Raw genomic sequence first — 23,712 nt, 5'->3', positions numbered from 1 at the left:
ATGGCAATTGAAGGAGAAAGAGGGAGGGGAACAAGCCCTCCAACTGTAAAGATAGGGGAGGCTCCGCAGAAGGAGATCCAAGCAGGGAGATTTCGGGTAGAGGGAGAGAGCACCACGAAGAAGATGAAACAGGGGCAAGAAAACCGCCCCCTCCCCCTTTATATAGCCCTCAGGTCACGGGCGAAGCGGTAGTACCGCTGGGTCATAGCGGTAGTATCGCTCCCCCTGGCGGTAGTACCGCTCCCCCTGGCGGTAGTACCGCTGGGGTCGTAGCGGTAGTACCGCTCCCCCCGGCAGTAGTACTGCTTCCCCTTGAGACAGCCCTAAAAAGCCCTAACAAGCCACGATAGGCTGGGATTCTGGCGGTAGTACCGCTCCCCCTGGCGGTAGTACCGCTCCCCCTGGCGGTAGTACCGCGCCAGAAAAGCACATAGAGACTTAGGACTTCATGGAAATGATGTGGGCAACGACTAGTCAGTGTAGAGAAAAGGGTAACACCAGCAAGATATACTCACTAGTCATTTTGTATCCTTTATACAACAAGAGAGAAAGGTGGGCGGTGGCTGGAGCCAGCTATGTTTCAGACATAGGTATGACACCACGAAGAATTATCCTTGGGTTCACGACCAATGCTCATCTTAGAAGCACAAGTGCTATTTAATAATGGCCAAAGTGAAAGACTTGATCGATTTATGCATAATGGGGGAGGGAAAGTTCATTGACAGAACAACACTCCCCCTTTGTCCATGCCTACACCTAGAACAAGATATAATGCAGAGTGAGGTGCAAAGTGCCTCGTTTCAATCCACATTACTTGAATCAATGATATTTAGCTCATGCCTTAACTCCCGGAACCTTGCTTCATCTAGGGGCTTAGTGAAAATATCTGCAAGTTGCTCTTCACTGTTGATGAACTGAACCTCAATATCACCTCGCTTGATATGTTCACGAATGAAGTGATGGCGAATGTCAATGTGCTTGGTCTTGCTATGTTGCACCTGATTGAGGGAAATCTTGATAGCACTTTGATTTTCACATAGAAGAGGCACTTTGTCACAAGTGACACCGTAATCCTTTAAAGTTTGCCTCATCCATGGCAACTTTGCACAACAACTCACAGCTGCCACATACTCAGCTTCGGTGGAAGATAGTGAGACACAATTATGTTTCTTTGAAGACCAACTTACCAGTGAACGACCAAAGAATTGACATCCTCCAGAAGTTGACTTCCTCTCCACACAGTCTCCCGCCCAATCTGAGTCAGAATAGCCCACTAGGTTGAAGTTTGCTCCTTTGGGATACCATAGGCCAAAGTTTGGGGTATGAGCCAAATATCGAAAGATTCGTTGAACAGCCATATAATGGCTTTCTTTTGGTGCAGATTGAAATCGTTCACAAATCCCTACACTCAACATGATATCCGATCTAGATGCACAAAGGTAAAGAAGGGATCTAATCATGGAGAGATATACCTTTTGATCCATTGCTTTACCATTGGGATCACTGTCAAGCTTGCATCTGGTTGGCATGGGAAACTTGACCGGATTGACATCCTCTAGCTCGAACCTCTTGAGCATGTCTTGAGTGTACTTGGATTGTTTGATGAAGGTCCCTTCTAAACCTTGTTTAATCTCGAACCCGAGGAAGAACGTCAACTCACCCATCATTGACATCTCAAATTTCTCGGTCATTAGTGCAGCAAATTCTTCATTGAAAGATTCGTTAGGGGAACCAAAAATGATATCATCAACATATAGTTGGCATATGAACAAATCCCATTTGACCTTCTTGGTAAAAAGAGTGGGATCTATCTTCCCAATTTCAAACCCACGATCTTGTAACAACTCAGTAAGGTACTCATACCACGCACGTGGGGCTTGTTTAAGGCCATAGAGTGCCTTATTAAGTTTGTACACATGATTGGGGACCTTGGGATGTTCGAATCCCGGGGGTTGTTTGACATAGACCAACTCATTTAAAGGACCATTAAGAAAAGCACTTTTTACATCCATTTGTAATAAATGCTACTTATGACGACCAGTCGAATCCTGCCCGTTGGCCACCCTAGAGTGGCTTCTGATCTTCTGCGATCGACGGACGTCTGGTTCTTCCGAGTCAAAGGCAACTGTCAAGTGAAAGACTTCCGAGTGAAAGGCTTCTGGTACTCCGACTGGATGTTCTGTCGAGTGACTCATGCGCCATGGTGATTTCAGTCGGAGTCTTCCTTGTAGTCTTTAAGTCATACATGTAGTGTCCTTGGGTAGGGCATGTAGATCAGGCTTAACAAACTACCCTAGGTACATATCCCCATCATTAGCCCCCGAATGGGTCGGGGTTCGAGTGAAAAAGGGTCGATGCAGATTCTGATAAGTCACACAAATTCCGAATGCATTTTAGGGCTTCACAGAAGTATGCATCCATTGGAGTCTTTGTCATTCACCCTGATCGATTCTGACTTGAAATTGGTCTGAGTAAGTGCGATTCTAAGTTCATTTCTGATTGAATTCATGTCCATCTTGACTCTACATCCACTTGGTGTAAGTGTTTTCTTTTGGTGCATACTTGCTTCTTTTCTTCTCGAGTGGATCAGGTCTTAATGAAGTGGTTTCTGGTCCAGTGGGGGCACGCTGAGTGCACCTAGTGGGGGGTAGTCCCCGAGACCGCTGTCTAATGGCGGTGACATTGACACGTGTCATAGATTTGATTTGATAGTCGTTTGGCACTCGACAGGCTGGACCTGGTCGAGTTATAGTAGGTCTAGTGGGGGCACGGTGAGTGCACCCACTCGGTGTAGTCCCCGAGACCATTGTCGAGTGCTTGCATCGTCGGGGGTCTGATACAGAAAAATTTGCATGTTTGCTCTTTTTTTTGTTTTGCTTGGCTAAGTTCGTTTGGTTTCCGAGTGAGATTGATGCTCATTACAACTTAGGCGAAAATTGGTTCACAACTAAGTTTCTGACTGAAAGTGTTGCCCGTCACTTGGAACAACCTTTAACTTAAGCGAAGTCTGTCTCGCGGCTAAGTCCTCGAGTGAGAGGAGCACTCATCACTCGGGAGAGTTTCTAACTTAGACAAAGACTGGTTTGCAGCTAAGTTCTCGAGTGAATAAGATGCTATTCACTCGACAAGATTTTTAACTTAGGAAAAAACTTGTTTGCAGCTAAGCCCCCTAGTGAGAGGAATGCTCGTCACTCGAGAGAATTTGTAACTTAGACGAAGACTGGTTCACAGCTAAGCTTTCGAGTGAAAAGGATGCTATTCACTCGGCAGGATTTTCAACTTAGGCGAAAACTTGTTCACGGCTAAGCCCCCGAGTGAGAGAAATGCTCATCACTCAGTAGTTTTTTTTTACTTAAACGAAGACTAGTTCGCACCTAAGTTCTTTAGTGAATAAGATACTATTCACTCGACAAGATTTTTAACTTACGCGAAAACTTGTTCGCAGGTAAGCCCACGAGTGAGAAGAGTGCTCGTCACTCGGGAGATTTTTTTTACTTAGACGAAGATGGTTCGTAGCTAAGTTCTCGAGTGAATAAGATGCTATTCAGTCAACATGATCTTTAACTTAGGCGAAAACTGGTTTGCAGCTAAGTTTGTGAGTGAAAGGAATGCTCGTCACTCCGGAGAATTTTTAACTTAGACAAAGACTGGTTCGCAGCTAAGTTCCCGAGTGAATAGGATGCTATTCACTCGGCAAGATTTTGAACATAGGAGAAAACTTATTCGCGGCTAAGTCCCCGAGTAAGAGCGTCGCTCACCACTCGGAGTATTTTTTAACTTAGACGAAGACTGGTTTGCAGCTAAGCCCCGAGTGTGAGGAATGCTTGTCACTCGGGGGAATTTTTAACTTAGACGAAGACTGGTTCGGAGCTAAGTTTCCGAGTGAAAAGGATGCTAGTCACTCGGCAGGATTTTCAACTTAGGCGAAAACTTGTTCGCGGCTAAGCCCCCGAGTGAGAGGAATGCTCGTCACTCGGGATATTTTTTTTACATAGACGAAGACTTGTTCAGAGCTAAGTTCTCGAGTGAATAAGATGTTATTCACTCGACAGGATTTTTAAGTTCTACAATGCTCCTTGCTCATGCGCCATGGAGATTTCAGGCGGAGTCTTCCTTGTAATCTTTAAGTTCTACAATGTAGTGTCCTTGGGTACGGCATGTAGATCAGGCTTAAGACCCTACCCTAGGTACATATCCCCATCAAGTATGTCTATTGTTATTATGATTTAATAAATTAGAACACATGGAGGATCTTGTTCCCATATTCCAAGATGCTACAATCACACTTGATTGCATTACGCATTCCCTAGTAAACTATTACACATAAAATTAGGCACTTGAAACCGCACAGGTTACTGCACCATTTAGAAACTACTACAACAAAACGCATATGTCCTTCCATTTAAGAACCATGGCAACACAAAATATTTCAACCCTTTCCCACCTACTATTCATACCTTGGACATCCCCCATCTACTTTTCTTGGCTCAAATTTTTGGATATCTCTTCTTTCAAGGCCATGAAATCAGTCATCTTGTAAGATCATTGGTGATCGTAAATGGCATTTATAATTACTTGATATTTTCATATGTAATATATAAATATTAAAGTTTATAAATGCAATACTTAAACAGAACTAATGCTCCTAATATCCATAGAGCTAGAATACATAAATACTAATAATTCGATGCATGGATCTCTAATGTTTGATAGCCCCATGTAAATTGCATAAATCTAACCCTTGTAAATATTTTGCTTCTAAACCTTTTGCAATAGGCTTTTAACCTAGTGTTTTTTTGGAAAGAAAATACAGTTCACAGAATAAAGCATTGCCCGAGCTAGTACTGTGAGTTGGTTTGTGCTAAAGAGCATGCCAACTTTCACAAGGATATCAACAATGACCATCCCAGCTAAGAGATTATACAATGGAAAACATATGCTATTCTACACCTGTAGAAAACATATCACTTTATAGAATAAATTAATGTTTGACATTCCACTTTGGCCTATATTTTGTTCAGTCTGTATACATGGAAGATCATATTGCATTTACAAATCAGAACTTGGATCACTGTTAGCAAATAAATCAAACTCTAGGCATGAAATTATGTCCTGGTCTTGCTTAACCTATTCAACAAGCGAACATCATGTTCCGCAGAAAAACAACATGTGAAGTTTATGGATATATATGATATTCCCTATTGCAATTAGTGTCACCAAATCTATAGTTCCATCAAAACCATGTGTATGTGCAAAGTAAAACAACTATAAGTTCAAAGGAGTAAGTAAGGATCAAATGAAAGAATGAATGGATTGCGCACATACCGTTCATAAGTTCTTCTTTGGCCAGAAATGGAACCCAGTACATGCTCTGCATAATCGCATTGCTCCACCGGACCCATCAACCTCCTAGTCTCCCCCGGTGCCACCCTGAAAAGACCACGATGACGCCTAGAGGGGGGTGAATAGGCTATTTAAAAACTTCTTCAGATTTGGCTTAAACCTAATGCTGAAATAAACTAAGAGGATACTTTTCAAGCACAAATCCTAAATGCAATAGGCACCGCAACGTGCACCAACAACACGATCTACCAAGATGGACACAACACGGTTACTAATAAGCACAAGTAAGTTACACAAACTTACTTGAGCTATATCACACGACAAGTAGGTGAACGACACAAGATACTAGATCACACTATAGCACACGATATATCAAAAGCTATAAGTGTGAACGTGTGGATATAGAGGGTATGCTTGAACGATTAATCTTGTACAAAGAAATAGCCAACACAATATAATGAGCACAAACAATATGCAATGTATGTATGCTCAAGTAACACAAGTAAACCACAAGTAAGGAGTTAGGGTTAAGGATAACCAAGGTCACTGAGAGAAAGATGTATCCCGATGTTCACTTCCTTGGAGGGAAGCTAGTCACCATTAGAGAGGTGGATGTTACCACGAAGGCACACCAACGCCAGAAGGCTCACCCTATTCTCCCTTTGAGATAACACCACGAAGGCGTTTCTCAACCACTATTGGTAAGACTTTGAGGTGGCTTCCAAACCCTCACAAACTTTTCCGGGGGGTAATCACACGGATTGATTCCTCTCCGAAGAACTCCTACCGCCTAGGAGTCTCCAACCTCCAAGAGTAACAAGATCACGGGGAATGCTCAAAACTTGCTCAAATCTCAAATAGCCTGGGTTGAGAGAAGGAGAGGGAGACGATCTATCTTTTGATTGAAACAACTCTCAAAGGGGCTCACAAATGCTCTTGGGATATAAGATTTGGTGTGAGCAAATGTGTGTGAGGTAGAAATGTGTTCTTATGAGGATATGGCTGTGTTAGGCCCCCTCTCACGAAGTGGGAGGGAGGTATTTATAGTGGAGAGGGGAAACTGGCCGTTGGGGTCACTTAAGTCTGACAGTGGTCGGACGTCCGGCAGTTCTCGGATGTTCGGACGCCCATAAGGGGTCGGAAGTCCGACAGCGGTCGATCGTCCGAGAGATGTATATATATCAGGAACCACTGTATAGATGAACAGGGACCGTACGTCCGGAGGGAGCCGGATGTCCGAGACATTGGATCTGTTCAAGGGCACCGGATTTTCGAAGGAGGTCGGACGTCCGGCCCTCGGACGATAGGAGGAGGCCGGAAGTCCGAGTTATTTGACTCAAATTTCTCTGGTGCAAGGTTCCGGTTTTCCGAAGTGGTCGTGCGTCCGGCCCTCGGACGTCCGGAGGGAGCCGGAAGTCTGAGTTATTTGACTCTGGATTTCTCTGGTATAAGGTTCCGGATTTCCGAAGTGGTCGGGTATCCGGCCCTCGAACGTCCGGAGGAAGCCGGATGTCCGAGGCATTGGTTCTGTTTTCAGATAAAAGCAGAGCAGTGGAGATGTGGTATGAGCAGAAAAGTAGGGATGTAGGTTGAGCAAGTTCATCGCAAAACCTGTGATCCCCTCTTAGTAGTGCGGGATCCCTAAAGACTCAAGAATCATAAAAGGGTAATGATAATCCATACTTGAGTGTATACTTTTATTCGTAGATCATCACTCCGCACCACTAACGTCAAAGGAACTGATACCTTTGAGTTAGCCCTTTCACTTGAGCTTGATGTTGTTGTTCCTTCTTGGCTCAAGTTGAAAGCAAGACATGATGAAGTCTTCAAGTAGCTCTCCCATACACAATGTGGAAAGCCTAGCTTATGTATTCATCTTCATTTGTCCACCATGTGAACATCCACAAGAATCAAGCATGTAGTGCTCAGGAATGCTTATCTTGATCTTGTCCTTGTTACCACATGAGCTTGTCCTTATCAACACATGATCATTAACAACAGCTTAAAGGGGATTAGTGAATAGTTATCTATATGTGTGTTGTCAGCAACACCAAAACACGATTAAGGGCATGACTGCACTTTCAATCTCCCCCTTTTTCGTAGTTGATGACAACATACATATAGCACTCAAAAATAGTAATAAACATGTGTGGCTTAGGAGAGATTTGTTACGATGCTTATGAAGCTCCCCTGATTATATGCATAGTAAAATAGGTAAGTGTGGGAGCTCCCCCTTAATGCGTGCTTGGAGGATAATAGCATGATATAACATTACACCATAATAGTTCAACAATACATAGCATATCATATGAATCAATAATTCATAGCATATCATATGAATCAAAGCATATCATATGAATCAATAGGATAGCATAAAACTCATCATCATATGACACAACGATAATGTCATGATATCTCATCACCACATGATAGTTTAACAATACATCATCCATAATTCATAGCATATCATATGAATCAAAGCATATCATATGAATCAATAGGATAGCATAAAACTCATCATCATATGACACAACGATAATATCATGATATCTCATCACCACATGATAGTTTAACAATACATCATCCATAAGTGATGGCATAACACATCATCCATAAGTATCGTTACATGATAAAACATCATTAAGTTCGACATACTTCATCATACCATACATTATGAGAGAAACCAAAATCGAAACTAAGATAAGACAATGTCCTCCCCCTTTGGCATCAAGGACCAAAAAGGAAGGAACCCGGCAATGCTACCACATACTCAAGTATCACCATCATCAACATCATCATCATCAGGCAGGCCACTGCCACCAGCCTCGTGAAGGAAATCAGCCCACTCAGGGCCAGATGGGAAGCCAAAGTCAGAAGGAGGAGCAGCAGGAAGATCCTCATCGTCACTCACATCAAGAGCGCCCGAGTCTCTCAGACGAGCCTTTAGGGCATTCTTGGAGGAGATGAGGCGAGAAACCACATCATGAGTTTGACCGCACTGGAAAGAGAAAGCCTTCATCATGGAAGAATGTGCCTTGCCAATGAATTTGGCAAAGCGGCCGAGAGGAGCTGAGCTGGATGAAGGGGTTGCTGACCGGGCAGAAGTGCGGTGAGTCGAGGTGGATGAGGTTTTCTTAGGAGCATAGTCATCCGCCATGTGATTGGGAATGACCCACTTGTGATGCGTGTGAGTGGGAGCAACAGTGAATTCAACAACATGGTGAATAAAGGCCTGGATGAAGGGGGCATGAGGGAAGGCTCGCTTGTATTGAAGACTAGCGAGCCGAATCTCATGCCAGAGAAAGTGAGGCACATTAATCTTGCGCTTGGGGAACTCGTGTAAATGTGACATGATATCAATACAGTAGCTGCTGCAGGATCCCCTATCACCCATCTTGGGATAGATGGTGCGGATAAGACACTGAAAAATGATAAAGAAGGGCGAGCGCCAGATGGATACTTGGTTAAGATCCTTCATCCCTTTGTCTGCATAAAGTTCACGAAGTGGTTTAAGGAGAAGCCCACACGCCTCAATGGGCTTATGTGCATGGTTAGGATCATTCTTATGGATTTTGAAGCCGGAGTCGGGGAAACCGAGTGCGGCAATAAACTCATCATAAGAGGCTCTGAACTCAACATCAGAAGTCATCCAGCTAACAGTGTTGTTTGAGCCAAAGAAACACGTGGCATAAAATTGATGAATAGCGGCACTGTTAAAATCGCACCGAAAAGCAAAGGGGGCAGCGAGCCCCGGTGACTCAATGAGCTCAATGGCAACCGGGTATTTCTCCGGGTGAGTGCGAATATGCTCAAGATCAATATAATGATGGACTGAGAGACCCTTAGGAACGATGACAGTAGAAAAGATATCCGCTTGGACGTGTGTGCGGAAACGTGAGTCCATAGAGTCACGTTCAACAGAAAATTGGTTAACATCGCGGCGGAATGTAAAGTAGGAAGACTTAGGAACCTTGGTGAAGTCCTTGACTTCACGACCTAAAGTAGGAGGAGGTTCAAGGGAGAAGCGACGAGCATCACCTTCGGGCTGTTCAGGAGGAGGCGGTGGCATATATGAGGGCCTGCGAGTCCCCGGCTTCGGCATAGTCTTTCGAACGGCAACGTATTCAGCACGTTCCTCAGCTGCAAGCTCATCCTCGAAGTCAGAGCCATCAGACGAGGAGTGGGGTTGTTTAGGAGGACGTCAGGCGAGCCGTTTGAAGGGACGGCGTGGTGCATCGGAGTCATCCGACCCCATGCCAGTAAGGGCACGAGCGGATGAACCAGCAGAGTTCTTCCGGGCAGTGTGCTTAATCTTGGGCATGATGGAAAAAGGCCTACACGATTGGAAACCCAATGGGGAATAGTCACGGTCAAAACACATGAACGAACATATGAACTAGTGAGAAAGGGGGACCAATCACGAGAAAGACCAAGAGGATACCTGCAGATCGAGAGAGGAGAAGAATGGAAGAAGGATCCCACGGAGGAGAATGGCCAGATCGCGGGGCAGGGCCCCTGTGGCGGCGAGGTCGCAGGGCCGAGCTCCTCAGGCAGCTGGCGGCGGCTATGAGAAAGGGGGACGCGTGGGGGCTAGGGCAAGGACCAGCCCGCGCCCCTCTATTTATAGAGGCTCCCGAAGTGTCGGACGTCCGACAGGCGTCGGACGTCCAGAGAGCATCAGCCGTCGGACGACCGACATGTGGCGGACGTTCGGAGTGTGTTTAGCCGTCAGACGTCCGAGACTCGTCGGACGACCGAGTGAGAAGTAGGCAGAGGCAATTTCTGGGATCTGGATGATGAGGTGATACGGAGTATTCTCTCATGTGTAGCAACCAAGGGCCTCTCAACTAACATATTTTGGACATGGTATGATGTAAATCTTCTAATTCTATTACTATGACAAGTGTGGGTCCAAAATACGGTCAAACGCGTGAGTGCATAGAATCATGCACAAGTTATCCTATTATAAGAGCAAGGCACATGATACAAGGGCCATGGCACAAATTTGTCTCATTCATATGACCATGAAGTGCTAAGAGAACACCAACACTAAGCATTTCATCAGTGTGATTGACAAGGACATGCAGGAAATTACAAAGTGGAAAAAGTATTACGTTCATGCAATGATGCAACCTACACAGGGTTGACTCTAATGTTATACATGCATGAAGTAAATACTTGTTACCGGAAAAGCATTGGTATGGCGTAGAAGTAGCCGAGTCCTGTCTTGACACTAATTTCTTCGTGACCAGCACCATCTTCTTCTGAGAATAAGTCAAGATAGCAATGCTTCTCCAAAGTACCTAAACCACCAATTAAGCACAATATGGTCCCCAAACTTATTGGGTCCGAAGTAGTTAGTCCAACTACAATATATATAGGGTAAGATCACTCAATTATGTGCACATAGATATAAGTTTTACTTTCAAGCACACGTTAACCTTTTAATGGATACGTCTGATTTACCACATACATATATTGGATCAAAGATATGATAGACACGGCATGTGCATCTACACATAGTAGATATGCCTACACAAGCCTATCAAAATCCAAGGATATACAATTTGGACAAATGAACACATAATTGTCAATTACAGAGCATTCATGTCGTCCAAAATGGATCAGGGTGACAAATCAACATATGATAGCACCCCAAGTTCAACACATGAACCGGTCAAAGCATCAAACCATGTAAGGTATGCATTTTGCACAACCTTACATGCATGTCTCACCCAGTAGATGTATACGTGTAGGTAATATGATTGTAACTCCCACAACATTATGAAATAAATAGTAGAAGCTCAAAGACATGCATGGGAGATTACCGGGAGACACATGAATTTCTCGGCAAGTTATGTAGGTCAAATGAAGACAAAGCCAAAATAAAATGACCATGAAAAACACTACCAAGCCAGAGATACCATGTGTGAGAGAACACAATGGTATTTAGAATTATCAGTGGTGGTAGATGCCAAACGAGCACAAAGATCGTTTTATACTCACACAAGTGTGATATGGGAGTTCAACCATAAGCATAATGTTTAGATGTCATACGTTAACATCACAATTAGTTAGATCATAGTGTAGAGAAATAATTTGAAAGGCATGCATCAACTATGCCCTTCTTTTAGGTACGATCTAGCGGCTAAGCCATGAGTATTGGTGTAGTAGGACGTCATACTCACGCACATCTAAGGGATTTAGAAACCAACAGGGTTATTATGCGAATTAAGACATGTGGAGCATGACACGACACACAGTTATAGAATAACCCCATGTGGTAGATTCTGAGTGGCATACATCGGATGGTTTATCTTACCAGGGGATGTGACGTGCACAAAACATATCACACTCCCTTAATGTGATAATCCATGTATTTATCATACAAGGCAATCAATCATCCAACTAAGCTGATAAGTGGATGCCAATTTGAACTTCGGATGGCTTTGACATCAAACGAATTGATTGGATAATCTTGCACCGTGAATACTAGATGGATTCCAATACATATATACACATTTTGGGTTAGTGATGTGCGTAGAGCAGAACACTCCCCCTTAATGTGATGAGTTATTAACGTCTCAAAGGACCCACACAACGGTGCAACTAGGATGCAAGTAATGATCAGGACTACACACAACTATATGACATACATAACGACCTACACATGATAGATAACACATAACAATCATACTAGTAGGCGCAACATGTCAAAGTACATGCTAGGTACCAAACCTAGACATGAGAAGGAGTGGGGCAGGCAACTTTCAATGTAAACAATTTAAGTACAAGTTACCGCAAAGAGGCACATTGGATATGGGATATGGGCTCGATAATCCAAATGACTTGGCTTGAGATAATACAAATGATGAAGAGTCCTCAAATCTTCATTGTGTATCCAAGTCTCCAATGTCCTCCAAGGTCACCTATTGATCAAGTTTGAGCTTGTTGGTCCCCAACTACGTTGGGTCCTAAGAGGTTAGTCACAATAGGCTTGGCAACCCAAATGGTTCTTTTCTTGACACCATTTTGAGTACCAACAAACTTGGCAAACACATTGCCAACCTTATCCTTCCCAAGGGAATAGCTATCATCAATAGTGATTGGGTTGGATAAGTTACCTCTCGTGCAAGACGAAGCGACGTGACCCTTCTCACGACATAAGTAGCAACATCTACCCTTTGCTTTCTTCCCGGTTGATTTCTCACCTCGTGGAGTGTTGGCTTGGGTCTTATTGGGAAGAGGCCTTCCTTCAACTTGTAGCTGAGTATGTCATTGAGTTTGTGGCCGCTTCCCTTGTTGTTTGTGACTTTGAGACTTCGTCTTGAGAGGGCAAGATCTAACATGGTGCCCTTTAACTTTGCACTTGAAGCAAATGATTTTGGCCGAATTCTTAACTTGTTCTAGGCCACTCTTGTTCTTGTTTGAGTTTACTCCAACATCATTTTTTTCACTCGGAGATGTTTGCTCACATAGGACGTTGTTGGGTGTGGGCATCCCTTCATGACACTGTTCCAAGTCTTTCTTCAAAGAAGTGACTTGGGCCTTGAGCTCTTCGATTTCCTCTGCATGGTTAGTATCAACGCAAGTACTAGAGGAAGTGTAAGCTTCAGTGTTAGAGCAACAAGGCAAGGAAAGTAATTCATCACACGAGGTAGCAACATTATGAGTAGACGAATTACAAGGACTAGCACATGGAAATATAGTACTTTGACTAGAAGTAGTGTCATTGTCCATATGAGGCTCACTTGGTGTTACCTTGGTGATGATAGCCTCATGAGCTAACTTTTGCACATTATGGGATGTTAGAAGATCGGCATGAGAGCTTGAGAGCATTACATGGTTTTCTTCCAACTTCCCATAATTGCTAGTTAGTAAATCAAGTTGAGCACGTAGCTCAACATTCTCCTTCAATGTTGATACATCAAATGAGGCAGAGTTAGATGTACAAGTATCATCAACAATATGAGAGGAGTAAGTAGCAGTTAGAGACTTCTCATGAGTAGATTGAAGCTCCTCATATATCTTAGAGGTTTTGATGAGCTCTCCCTTGACGCTATTGCATTCAAGGAGAAGGACCTCAAAATCCTTTTTAAGTTTATCATGAGCAACTTCAATCTCTTCTTTTGAAGATCTTAAGTCTCTACATGCTTGATGACTCTTCTCAAGTTCATGTTCAAGTTGTTCATTTTGAGCTTGTTCATGATTAAGTGAATCATTACAATTTTCAAAGTAAGCAAGAACATCTTGGAATCTTTGAAGAGCGTTATTTTTAGCTTTATGAAGAACTTTACTGATCACATAGATATTTTCAGTCAAGTCATCATCATCATCCTTATCGCAAATATCATCGTTATTGCACAGGGAAGATGATACCTCATTATTACCTCTTGCCATGAGGCACATGTGAACTGGAGGAGTTGATGATGATTCTTTTGGTGAATCAGATTCTTTAGTCAAAAGTACTTCATATTTCTTGATTTCCCCTAAATGATTAGTCATAGAGCAACTAGGGAGAAACAAGATATTTTGATCAAGAGGACACCGGATAGCAGGCATATCAACACAGGCAGTTGTCGAGGGATCTTTAGGTGAAATGCGTGACCTATCAGCACAATAATTTACACTACATGTGGTGCTAGATATGCTCGTGTCCATAGAGGCTATGACATTTTCATCAACATATATTTCTTCACTCACCATGTCATTACCTTGTGAGATTGAAGATGCTGAGGTGTGCAAGCAATCGGATATGGAAGTAGTGGTGGACTCTTTATGATCGAAAAGAGTGAAGAGCTCATGCACCAACTCCTTCATCGTAATATCGTCTTCATCAAGATTGGACCTACCATATAAATCTTCAAGTTTAGTCCAATCTTCATGAGCTGACTTGCAAGTCGAGATAGACTTAAACACCTCGGGACTTATGGTTCGATGAATGGCAAGAAAAGCCTCACAATCAAGATACATTTCATTAGTAGATGAAGATGCATCATCCTTTTTGTCAGCAATCCCTACAAGAACAATTCGTAAAGTATTTCGGCCCATGGTCCGAAAGTGATGAAGAATACGAATTCTTCATAGGGTATAATTTGTGCCATCAAAGTCAAAGGTGTCATTGTGCACTAATCCAATAGTCGACATCGATACTCTCTAGGTCGTGAAACCTAATTAAAGAGAAACCTTGCTCTGATACCAATTGAAAAGACCACGATGACGCTTAGAGGGGGTGAATAGGCTATTTAAAAACTTCTTCGGATTTGGCTTAAACCTAATGCGGAAATAAACTAAGAGGATACTTTTCAAGCACAAATCCTAAATGCAATAGGCACCGCAACGTGCACCAATAACACGATCTACCAAGATGGACACAACACGGTTACTAACAAGCACAAGTAAGTTACACAAACTTACTTGAGCTATATCACACGACAAGTAGGTGAACGACACAAGATACTAGATCACACTATAGCACACGATATATCAAGAGCTGCAAGTGTGAACGTGTGGATATAAAGGGTATGCTTGAACGATTAATCTTGTACAAAGAAATAGCCAGCACAATATAATGAGCACAAACAATATGCAATGTATGTATGCTCAAGTAACACAAGTAAACCACAAGTAAGGAGTTAGGGTTAAGGATAACCAAGGTCACTGAGACAAAGATGTATCCCAATGTTCACTTCCTTGGAGGGAAGCTAGTCACCGTTAGAGACGTGGATGTTACCATGAAGGCACACCAACGCCACGAAGGCTCGACCTATTCTCCCTTTGAGATAACACCACGAAGGCATTTCTCAACCACTAGTGGTAAGCCTTTGAGGTGGCTTCCAAACCCTCACAAACTTTTCCGGGGGGTAATCACACGGATTGATTCCTCTCCGAAGAACTCCTACCGCCTAGGAGACTCCAACCTCCAAGAGTGACAAGATCACGGGGAATGCTCAAAACTTGCTCAAATCTCAAATAGCTTGGGTTGAGAGAAGGAGAGGGAGACGATCTATCTTTTGATTGGAACAACTCTCAAAGGGGCTCACAAATGCTCTTGGGATCTAAGATTTGGTGTGAGAAAATGTGTGTGAGGTAGAAATGTGTTCTTATGAGGATATGGTTGTGTTAGGCCCCCTCTCACGAAGTGGGAGGGGGTATTTATAGTGGAGAGGGGAAAGTGACCGTTGGGGTCACTTAAGTACGACAGTGGTCGGACATCCGGCAGTTCTCGGATGTCCGGACGCCCACAAGGGTCGGACGTCCGACAGCGGTCGGTCGTCCGAGAGATGTATATATATCAGGAACCACTGTATAGATGAACAAGGACCGGACGTCCGGAGGGAGCCGGATGTCCTAGACATTGGCTCTGTTCAAGGGCACCGGATTTCTGAAGGAGGTCGGACATCCGGCCCTCGGACGATAGGAGGAGGCCGGAAGTCTGAGTTATTTGACTCAAATTTCTCTGGTGCAAGGTTTCGGTTTTCCGAAGTGGTCGGGCGTCTGGACCTCGGACGTCCGGAGGGAGCCGGAAGTCCGAGTTATTTGACTCTGGATTTCTCTTGTATAAGGTTCGGGATTTCCGAAGTGGTCGGGCGTCCGGCCCTCGGACGTCCGGAGGAAGCCGGATGTCCGAGGCATTGGTTCTGTTTTCAGATAAAAGTAGAGCAGTGGAGATGTGGTATGAGCAAAAAAGTAGAGATGTAGTTTGAGCAAGTTCACCGCAAAACCTGTGATCCCCTCTTAATAGTGCGGGATCCCTAAAGACTCAAGAATCATAAAATGGTATTGATGATCCATACTTGAGTGTATACTTTTATTCGCTGATCATCACTCCGCACCACTAACGTCAAAGGAACTGATATCTTTGAGTTAGCCCTTTCACTTGAGCTTGATGTTGTTGTTCCTTCTTGGCTAAAGTTGAAAGCAAGACATGATGAAGTCTTCAAGTAGCTCTCCCATACACAATGTGGAAAGCCTAGCTTATGTATTCATCTTCATTTTTCCACCATGTGAACATCCACAAGAATTAAGCATGTAGTGCTCATGAATGCTTATCTTGATCTTGTCCTTGTTAGCACATGAGCTTGTCCTTATCAACACATGATCATTAACAACAGCTTAAAGGGGGTTAGTGATTAGTTATCTATATGTGTGTTGTCAGCAACACCAAAACACAATTAAGGGCATGACTGCACTTTCACACCCTCAACATCTTCTATAACATGTCCGCTCCCACCACTGACATCTTCTATGCCAAATCAATCACGTAGCCTTATCGACCATGTTTCATTTCACCTTATATTACTCTTCATGTATCACATGTACACTTTTCAACTACGCATATTATTAAAACATAGTAATGGATATATAGTAGAACAATATCTACACAACATTATATTTTTTGCAGACTTATTTATATGCTTGCTACAACAATCTTCTACACACGTCCGTGGCACGAGAATCAACTACAGTGTCAGGTCCCTTCTCCCAATGACCACCCTTGTCAAAATTTTATGGTAGCTATTCTAAATAGTTCCCATGGTACGCCTCTGAAACTAAAGACTGAGAAGAGGCTACTCCATCTGTCTCTCGTTGAAAAAGAATTGTTGCGACCACAATATCATGTCCATGATCAAAATTGAGAAGTGTTCTTGGCTTCCATTTTTGGCTAAAACCCACTGCTAGAACACCTTGTGGCCTCTCAATAGGCGGGAAACATTTCGGGGAAGCACTAGGACATACCTTCTACTACTCAGTGGTGGTAGTGCTGCTGGTGGTGGTGGGTGATGTTGATCTCGTTGCCGTGGCAATGGATCCATGAAGGGTTAGGGATTGTTTTGAGTGTGCTTTTCCATTGGATGAGACGTGCGCCTCCATACCATGAGCTTGCGGTGATGCATTCCTGGCCCATGTCCTCCATGCCTCATTGCCACATGAAAATGAATGAAGAAACAATAATCATTTTTCTTCATTAAAAATCAAATACCATTACATCTAAATTTATAACTCAATAATGAGATTTTTAGGGTTCTTCTGTTTATAGTTAGTCAGCAACAAGGTACAACTATGTTCTTCTTTCATCGGTTGGCATGTCTCTAGCAGTGGTAATAATTTTAAGCCACTCGCTATTATAATCCATGAGTAAATAGTCTCGAGCAAACTAACTCGAGCCATATACGTCTATTTTATTTATATTTTCATTGATAGACGAAAATTTCGAAACTAAACATTAACATGCTCTAGGGGACCAACACAGATGAGATATGTGACCAACACGAAGGAATATTTACCACAATCACAACATAAACAAAATTATTCACCGTGATGTACATGGAAAAATCATATGCAACATGTGTGAGACAGTTAAAGACAAGAAAAGGAAGGTATTCGATCGACTCACATGAATACACATTCGCTAAAAACCAGAAAAAGGAACACAATGAATGAACCCTAATGCTTACAGATTAGGTGCATTACACCAATGAAGATGTCCAACAAAAAATATATCTACAGTTCATACTAATAAAAATAAAAAATAATGTTGCAGGAAAACAATGGTCCCATAGGTGCCTTGTTGTCCATGTACACACATTGTCAAAAGTCTTTCGACATGAGCTTCCTATGTGTTTTGAGCTGTATATAAGATAATTAGATCAACCAACTACCAATATCCACTATATGAACTTCCATTTCCCTAGAAAAGCCGTGGGATACTTTTTTGCATGAGGCTGGGTCTGTTCTGCATATATGATAGATGACACATCCCTCGTGCATCTTCAAAATTTCATGCACTCGTTAGTTTGTTATCCTAGTTGGCCGCTCGTGCCACAAGAACTGTGTGTATCCAACTTGTAAGGTTATATAAATGAAAAATAATTAGTTTAGTTAACTACATTAATATGTGTTTTTATCTTAAAAAATTATGAAGTTACTTCTAAAAGTAGTACATTTTTGTTCACTATGGATCTGAATTTGGCTATGTACAAAAAGCCCAAATCGAGTCAACCTATAAGTTCCATGTAATTCCATATTAATTAACATAACCAAGTTATGGGTAAAAATGCAGGGTTGAATACTTCTACATATCATCCAAATAAGAAACAAAAAACACTTCTGACGAAGGGGGACAACACATAATGAAACGAACTTGATTCATTCAATTATCATATGTCCAGTGATCCTTGATGATAAGTAATAAAGATAATAGAATTTTTTGTTGATGGATTGCAAAAATGAATAGCTACATACATTGACAGTTGTCTAATAATAAATCATTTTTCTAGTCTGGTAAGTGCCCATGTATAATTTTAAAATTCAAGAGAACACCTTTCCATACTAATTTCCACAAATTATGATAACCAACACCACAAACCCTCCAAGCACGAACATCAAGTAATTGGATATACCCTGAACAAAAAATATATAGCGAAAATAGAATCAAAAAGCTATGAAGGAGTAGTGTCGGCAACATTCATGTCTCAAAAATCTTTAGCAGCAATATCCTAATGGACCTATCTAAGAATGTGGGAAGTACATCATCAAAATGGACAGCTATCAAGCATAAGAATTTGTGCTAAGATCATGCTAAACAAGACTAACCTCACATCATATATATGTTTTACTTTTGTGCAAAAGTATGTGGATAAATTCAACACCGCATCGTTGCAAATATTGTGCGATGAGGAATATAATGCTCATCACATAATAAGATGTCCTCGGAGATGGTGGTGGAAGCTTCCGCTCTAAGGAGGGTGGCACAATTAGTTGTTGGTGAGTGATAACACCACATGGATACAAGACTCCACATGACCCTTAACACATTCCGACACCTAGTGTGAAATATTACTCTTGGTTCATGTTGCTTGAAAAAAGGGGACACCACAATTAGTCTCCTCATTTACATGGAAGCTCACTTCATGAAAATGTGTACCGTAAATCATGTTTACTACCCAAGAAACTTTACACCATGTTTCAAATAAGGAGGATAACCAAATGTGGAGGTGGACAAGATCTCTAACTCCTACCAACAAATTGAAGTTCTATTGTTCCGGGAGACGCCTTTGACAAAGAATATTTCTATTATAAAGATATATTTAGAGACATGTTAATAATGTGGATGGAATAGTAAAAGTTCAATGTCATGTCTCGATAAAGTTTAGGTCTCGGTTCAGGAGGAAGAAGTGGTAATAAGCACAAAGATAGATCCGCATGACAATTAGTATATTTCACGAAGTATTTATAGAAATAATATAGTCTCATGAAAAAATAATTCTGCCAGGAGAGTTTATGCAATTTTGGGAACTATAATACAAGTGTATTGCACTGTTGATATCATTAATTTTTCTAAAAGGTGCCCACATGCTTATTGTACTTCTGAATAATTAGAGAAGAAAAGTTATAGAAGCTTCTAAAGTACGTTTACAGACATAATTTGAATCACATAGAACTCCATTACTGCCTAATTTCTCTAAATCCTTATCTAATATACAGGAAAAATCAGGGACAAGAGAACCATCTCTTCCTGATGCTTCTTAACCTGTAAAACTCTATTACTAGTTGATCAACTAAATTCTTTTGTGTTGTCTGTTTTCTCATTAGTATTTATTTTTAGTGGACCATATGCCACCAATGCTAATTCCTCCTTTCGTGTTGTTCTTTTGATCATTAGTATTGCTTTTCGCCATAATGCTAGACGTCAAGTTTTGAAATTGCAAAATATAGTATTGCTCTACTTACATGGTGATATACTATGTATTGGTTGTAAAGTTCAAAGAAACTTAAACTATTTGTTATACTGTAATACATATCAATTTTTACCTTTAAGAGTCTAGTAACTTGCATGGAGCACATGAAACTATATGTTAACAATGTACACAAAAAAGTGCAGCGCTATTGTTTGTCGGATATTCTTAATCATGCATCTTTCAAGGAATGCTTCTGCATGAGCACTTACACCAAAATAATACATATCACATATTACTGTTCAAGGAATGCTTCTGCATGAGCACTTACACCAAAATAATACATATCACATATTACTGTAAGTGCGTCTAGTGCCCCTTAGTGATTTTGGTGTATTGAAGACTTATAGGTTAAGAGACTGATATGTTTGTGAGTGTACACAGGCTCTATAAGTCACTGAAGATTTTGAGTTATTCGAGGAATATCAACCCCTAAAACAGTATGTCTTCGGGTGAAGACTTTGCTGCTTTCTCTGAATACTTTGAAAGTGAGCAAATTGGTGTGTCCGTGAAGAAATCGATGTGAAGAATTTGAAGCATGAAGACTTCCGTTTTCACAATTTCATTTTCTGTAATTTGTGTCATAGGACCACCGTACTGTTAAAGGGGGTCGATGTAAAACTAAGGAAAAGTTTCCAAGTGATGCTCATCTCAAAGCCTACACATACAATCCCTTCGGATGAAGCCTTTGGAAATGTTCAATAGCTTAGTTAAATTCTTCAATGACAGAGACGAAGATCTTCTAGTCTCTAAGGAATTTTCTCTCACTCAGGAGTTAGGTCTTCGCCAGTGCGAATCGCCTACCTCTAAGGATCATGAGTGACATGAGAACTTTCATAGCTGAAATGTTCTGACCGAGGCTGTGCTGCGCGAGAACTATGTAACAACCCGAGACCGACGCTCGAGAAGATTCCCCTTTTATTCCATTGCCGCCCTATGATTATTTGGTTGTCGCATTCATAATTGCATCATGCACGTCATCTGCATAGCATTGGCACTTCGTTGCTGTCAGTTTTCAAAACTTGCATCGCTAGTAGTTGCCGGTTCTCTCCGTTTTTGTCGTTGGCCGTTTCGAGACCAACCACACGAGCACGCGCCCGCGGCATCATTTAAATCTTATTTTTAAAGGTGGGTATAAAACATTCTCGGATTTGGTTGAAACTTGACGTGCGGTCTTATTTTATTGTAGGTAGATCGCATGCCAAATTTCGTCGCAATTGGAGTTTGATTGATACGCGAACCTATAAACCTATGGCGACACTTTAGCCGGTCAATTGTGTGACGTTTTGGTATTTTAAAACTCCGATGCCGGGCTGCCCGTTTTCCCCCTCATCTTCGTCTACCCTCTCTACACAGTGCACCAACCTGCACGCAACCTAGTCCAAAAACCTCGCAGTATCCGAAACACACAGTCGTAACCGTTGGGTCCGGATTAACCCCCTTATACCGCAAACCGTCTTTGGTTTGTCCATTGATCATCCTAACATAATTTTTCCGACCGTCCGACTAAAAATCGGAGGGTCGAGATGAACCTAAGCCTAGTCCACTAGTCAAAATCGGTCCAAACCCTAAAAACTAGGAGATTTGTCCCTAGTCAAAATCGGTCCAAACCCTAAAAACTAGGAGATCTGTCCCATCCACCAGCAGCCTCCACCGCGAGTCCCCTCCTTCCTAGGAGATTTGTCCCATCCACCCACCTCCTTGATTTGCCAACCGAGCCAAACCAGCGCGCCGTCGCACACCTCTCCGCGATCCCCTCGTCCTCGGCCTGCTCGAGTAGTCAACATTTGGCCACCGCGACGAGCCTACTTCCCCTGGACGTGTCCAACGCCCGCAGAGGCAGTCGCCCGAATAGCTTCCGATCCTCAAGCCGGAGCTGGATCTAGCCCACCGCCGCGCCCTCAAACCAACCGTGTCATTGCCAGAGCTGCTCCAGGCCATCCCCGCGTCGCCTCCAGCCAACAGCAGGTCAAGCGGAGCCGCGCCCTGCTATTGCTTTCCTCCTCCCCATGCTTTCCCCTCATCTCTCTCATGTGTCTCTCTCAAACCAAGCGCCATGGCTGCCATCTCAGGAGCTCGGAGTTGCCGCCATGGAGACCCGCGCTCCTGTTTCTGTGTGTTGCCTTTGTCAGACCAGCTCCATGCCCGTCGTGGCCTTGCTCCTCGCCCGGTTCAGCGTCGCGCCCGTTCGTCCAGCGCTCGAGGCAGCCACCTCATCTGCGTTGCCCCTCTGTCGCAAGCCAGCAGGGGAGGAACTCCTCAACCGCGCCAACCAGCGAGCACGCACCCCGTTCCTGCGCGCGCCTCGGTTGCCAGACCAGCAGATGAGCACCGTCCCTTTCCTATTCCCTTCCCTTGTCCTTCCTTCTCTCTTGCCCATCTCTCTCTCTCTCTCTCTCTTTTTGTGGTGTACCAGGGGCAACAGCCGCATCGGATGACATGGATGCCCAGCACCCAGCTCTGTCCCCGGTGGTGGAGCTCCGCCTCACCGTCCCATCGCCCGCCCGTGTTCTCTTTAGGAAGTCGGACCCCTCCTTCCGTGCGCCCTCCGCCATGGAGCTCCACCTCTGAGCGAGGAAGATACAACCCCGTCTATTCATCTCTGAAGCTATAACCTCTTTGTTTCCTTGTGAGCATCGTATCTGAATCATATTTCTTTTTGTACATCCGTTTCTATCACGTGGAGGTAATACAAAGTTGGCACTAGTTCAGTCAAGAAGCATTTGTTTTTCCGAGTTGGCTATCGTAGCAGTCTTTCCCGATCGCGCATGTTTTGGTCATGGTCCGTTCTATTTTACTTTGTTTTGCACCCACACCTGCACCCTGATGTAGTTCTGATAAATCTAACTAAGATCCCAAATTATATCACAAATAGTATGTAGCCGAGTTGTCTAGAGAATTCGGACTCCACCGCGAGGTCCTGGGTTTGAATCCAGTACACCCGGCATTTTTATTTGTTTTGGTTGTCTCGGTTTTTACCAACTTGCACGTGTGGTTTATATAAGACCGAATCCATCCCATATTGTATGACTACTTTAGTGCAGATGGTCGTCCCAGTGCTTTTTTATTTTCACCCTGTGTTTTTATTTTTCTTTTGCATGCATGTTGCATCCATGTCATATGATCTTGTGTGGCCCGTATCTCTTCGGATGTGCTATATATGTGTAACCGTCTAGTATGACGTGTAGAATCACATGCTTCACCTCGTGCCATGTTTAAACAACATTTAATATTGCCGTGTACCTAAACGGTAGTGAACTAAATAATCGTATGTGGAGTTTTGTCAATATGCAACTCGTTGCATATTGAGCTTCACTTAATGTGTAGTGTTCGATTGTGTGAATAGTCATGACATGCCTTGCATAATTGAATTGGACATGCATCATATTTGGTTGTGCGTCATATCGTGCATGTGTCGTGGTGAATATCGTGTGTTGATTCTTGTTTCTGGTTTTGTTCGTCTCGATAGAGTTCCACAAGCGTGACAGAATGTGAGGATCCGTTCGACTACGTAAGTTCGTCTGCTTCACGGATTCGTTCTTCTTCCAAACGGGATCACAGGCAAGATGATCATTTCCCTAGATACCATTATTATCAATGCCATGCTAGTTGTCTCGTTTCATTCGTTATG

The 23,712-nt window shown here is 42.9% G+C and overlaps 1 protein-coding gene across 1 annotated transcript; it reads left to right on the top strand.

The window, feature by feature from the left end:
* Positions 1-22,797, top strand: LOC123450464. The gene is made up of 3 exons (XM_045127702.1): positions 1-96; positions 21,705-22,049; positions 22,154-22,797. The coding sequence occupies exons 1-3, from the start codon at positions 1-3 to the stop codon at positions 22,517-22,519; spliced, it is 807 nt and encodes a 268-aa protein (XP_044983637.1). The 3' UTR covers positions 22,520-22,797.
* The last annotated feature ends 915 nt before the right edge of the window (positions 22,798-23,712 follow it).

The sequence above is a fragment of the Hordeum vulgare genome, chromosome 4H (genome assembly GCF_904849725.1).
Source record: "Hordeum vulgare subsp. vulgare chromosome 4H, MorexV3_pseudomolecules_assembly, whole genome shotgun sequence".
Lineage (NCBI taxonomy): Eukaryota > Viridiplantae > Streptophyta > Magnoliopsida > Poales > Poaceae > Hordeum > Hordeum vulgare.
This window is presented reverse-complemented; position numbering and strand designations above follow the sequence as displayed.

Coding starts and splice junctions, on each gene's coding strand:
- LOC123450464 (XM_045127702.1), top strand. CDS start 1: ATGGCAATTGAAGGAGAAAGAGGGAGGGGAACAAGCCCTCCAACTGTA. Junction 97..21,704: donor TCCAAGCAGGGAGATTTCGG/GTAGAGGGAGAG, acceptor CCTAAAAACTAG/GAGATCTGTCCCATCCACCA. Junction 22,050..22,153: donor TCGCCTCCAGCCAACAGCAG/GTCAAGCGGAGC, acceptor CTGCCATCTCAG/GAGCTCGGAGTTGCCGCCAT.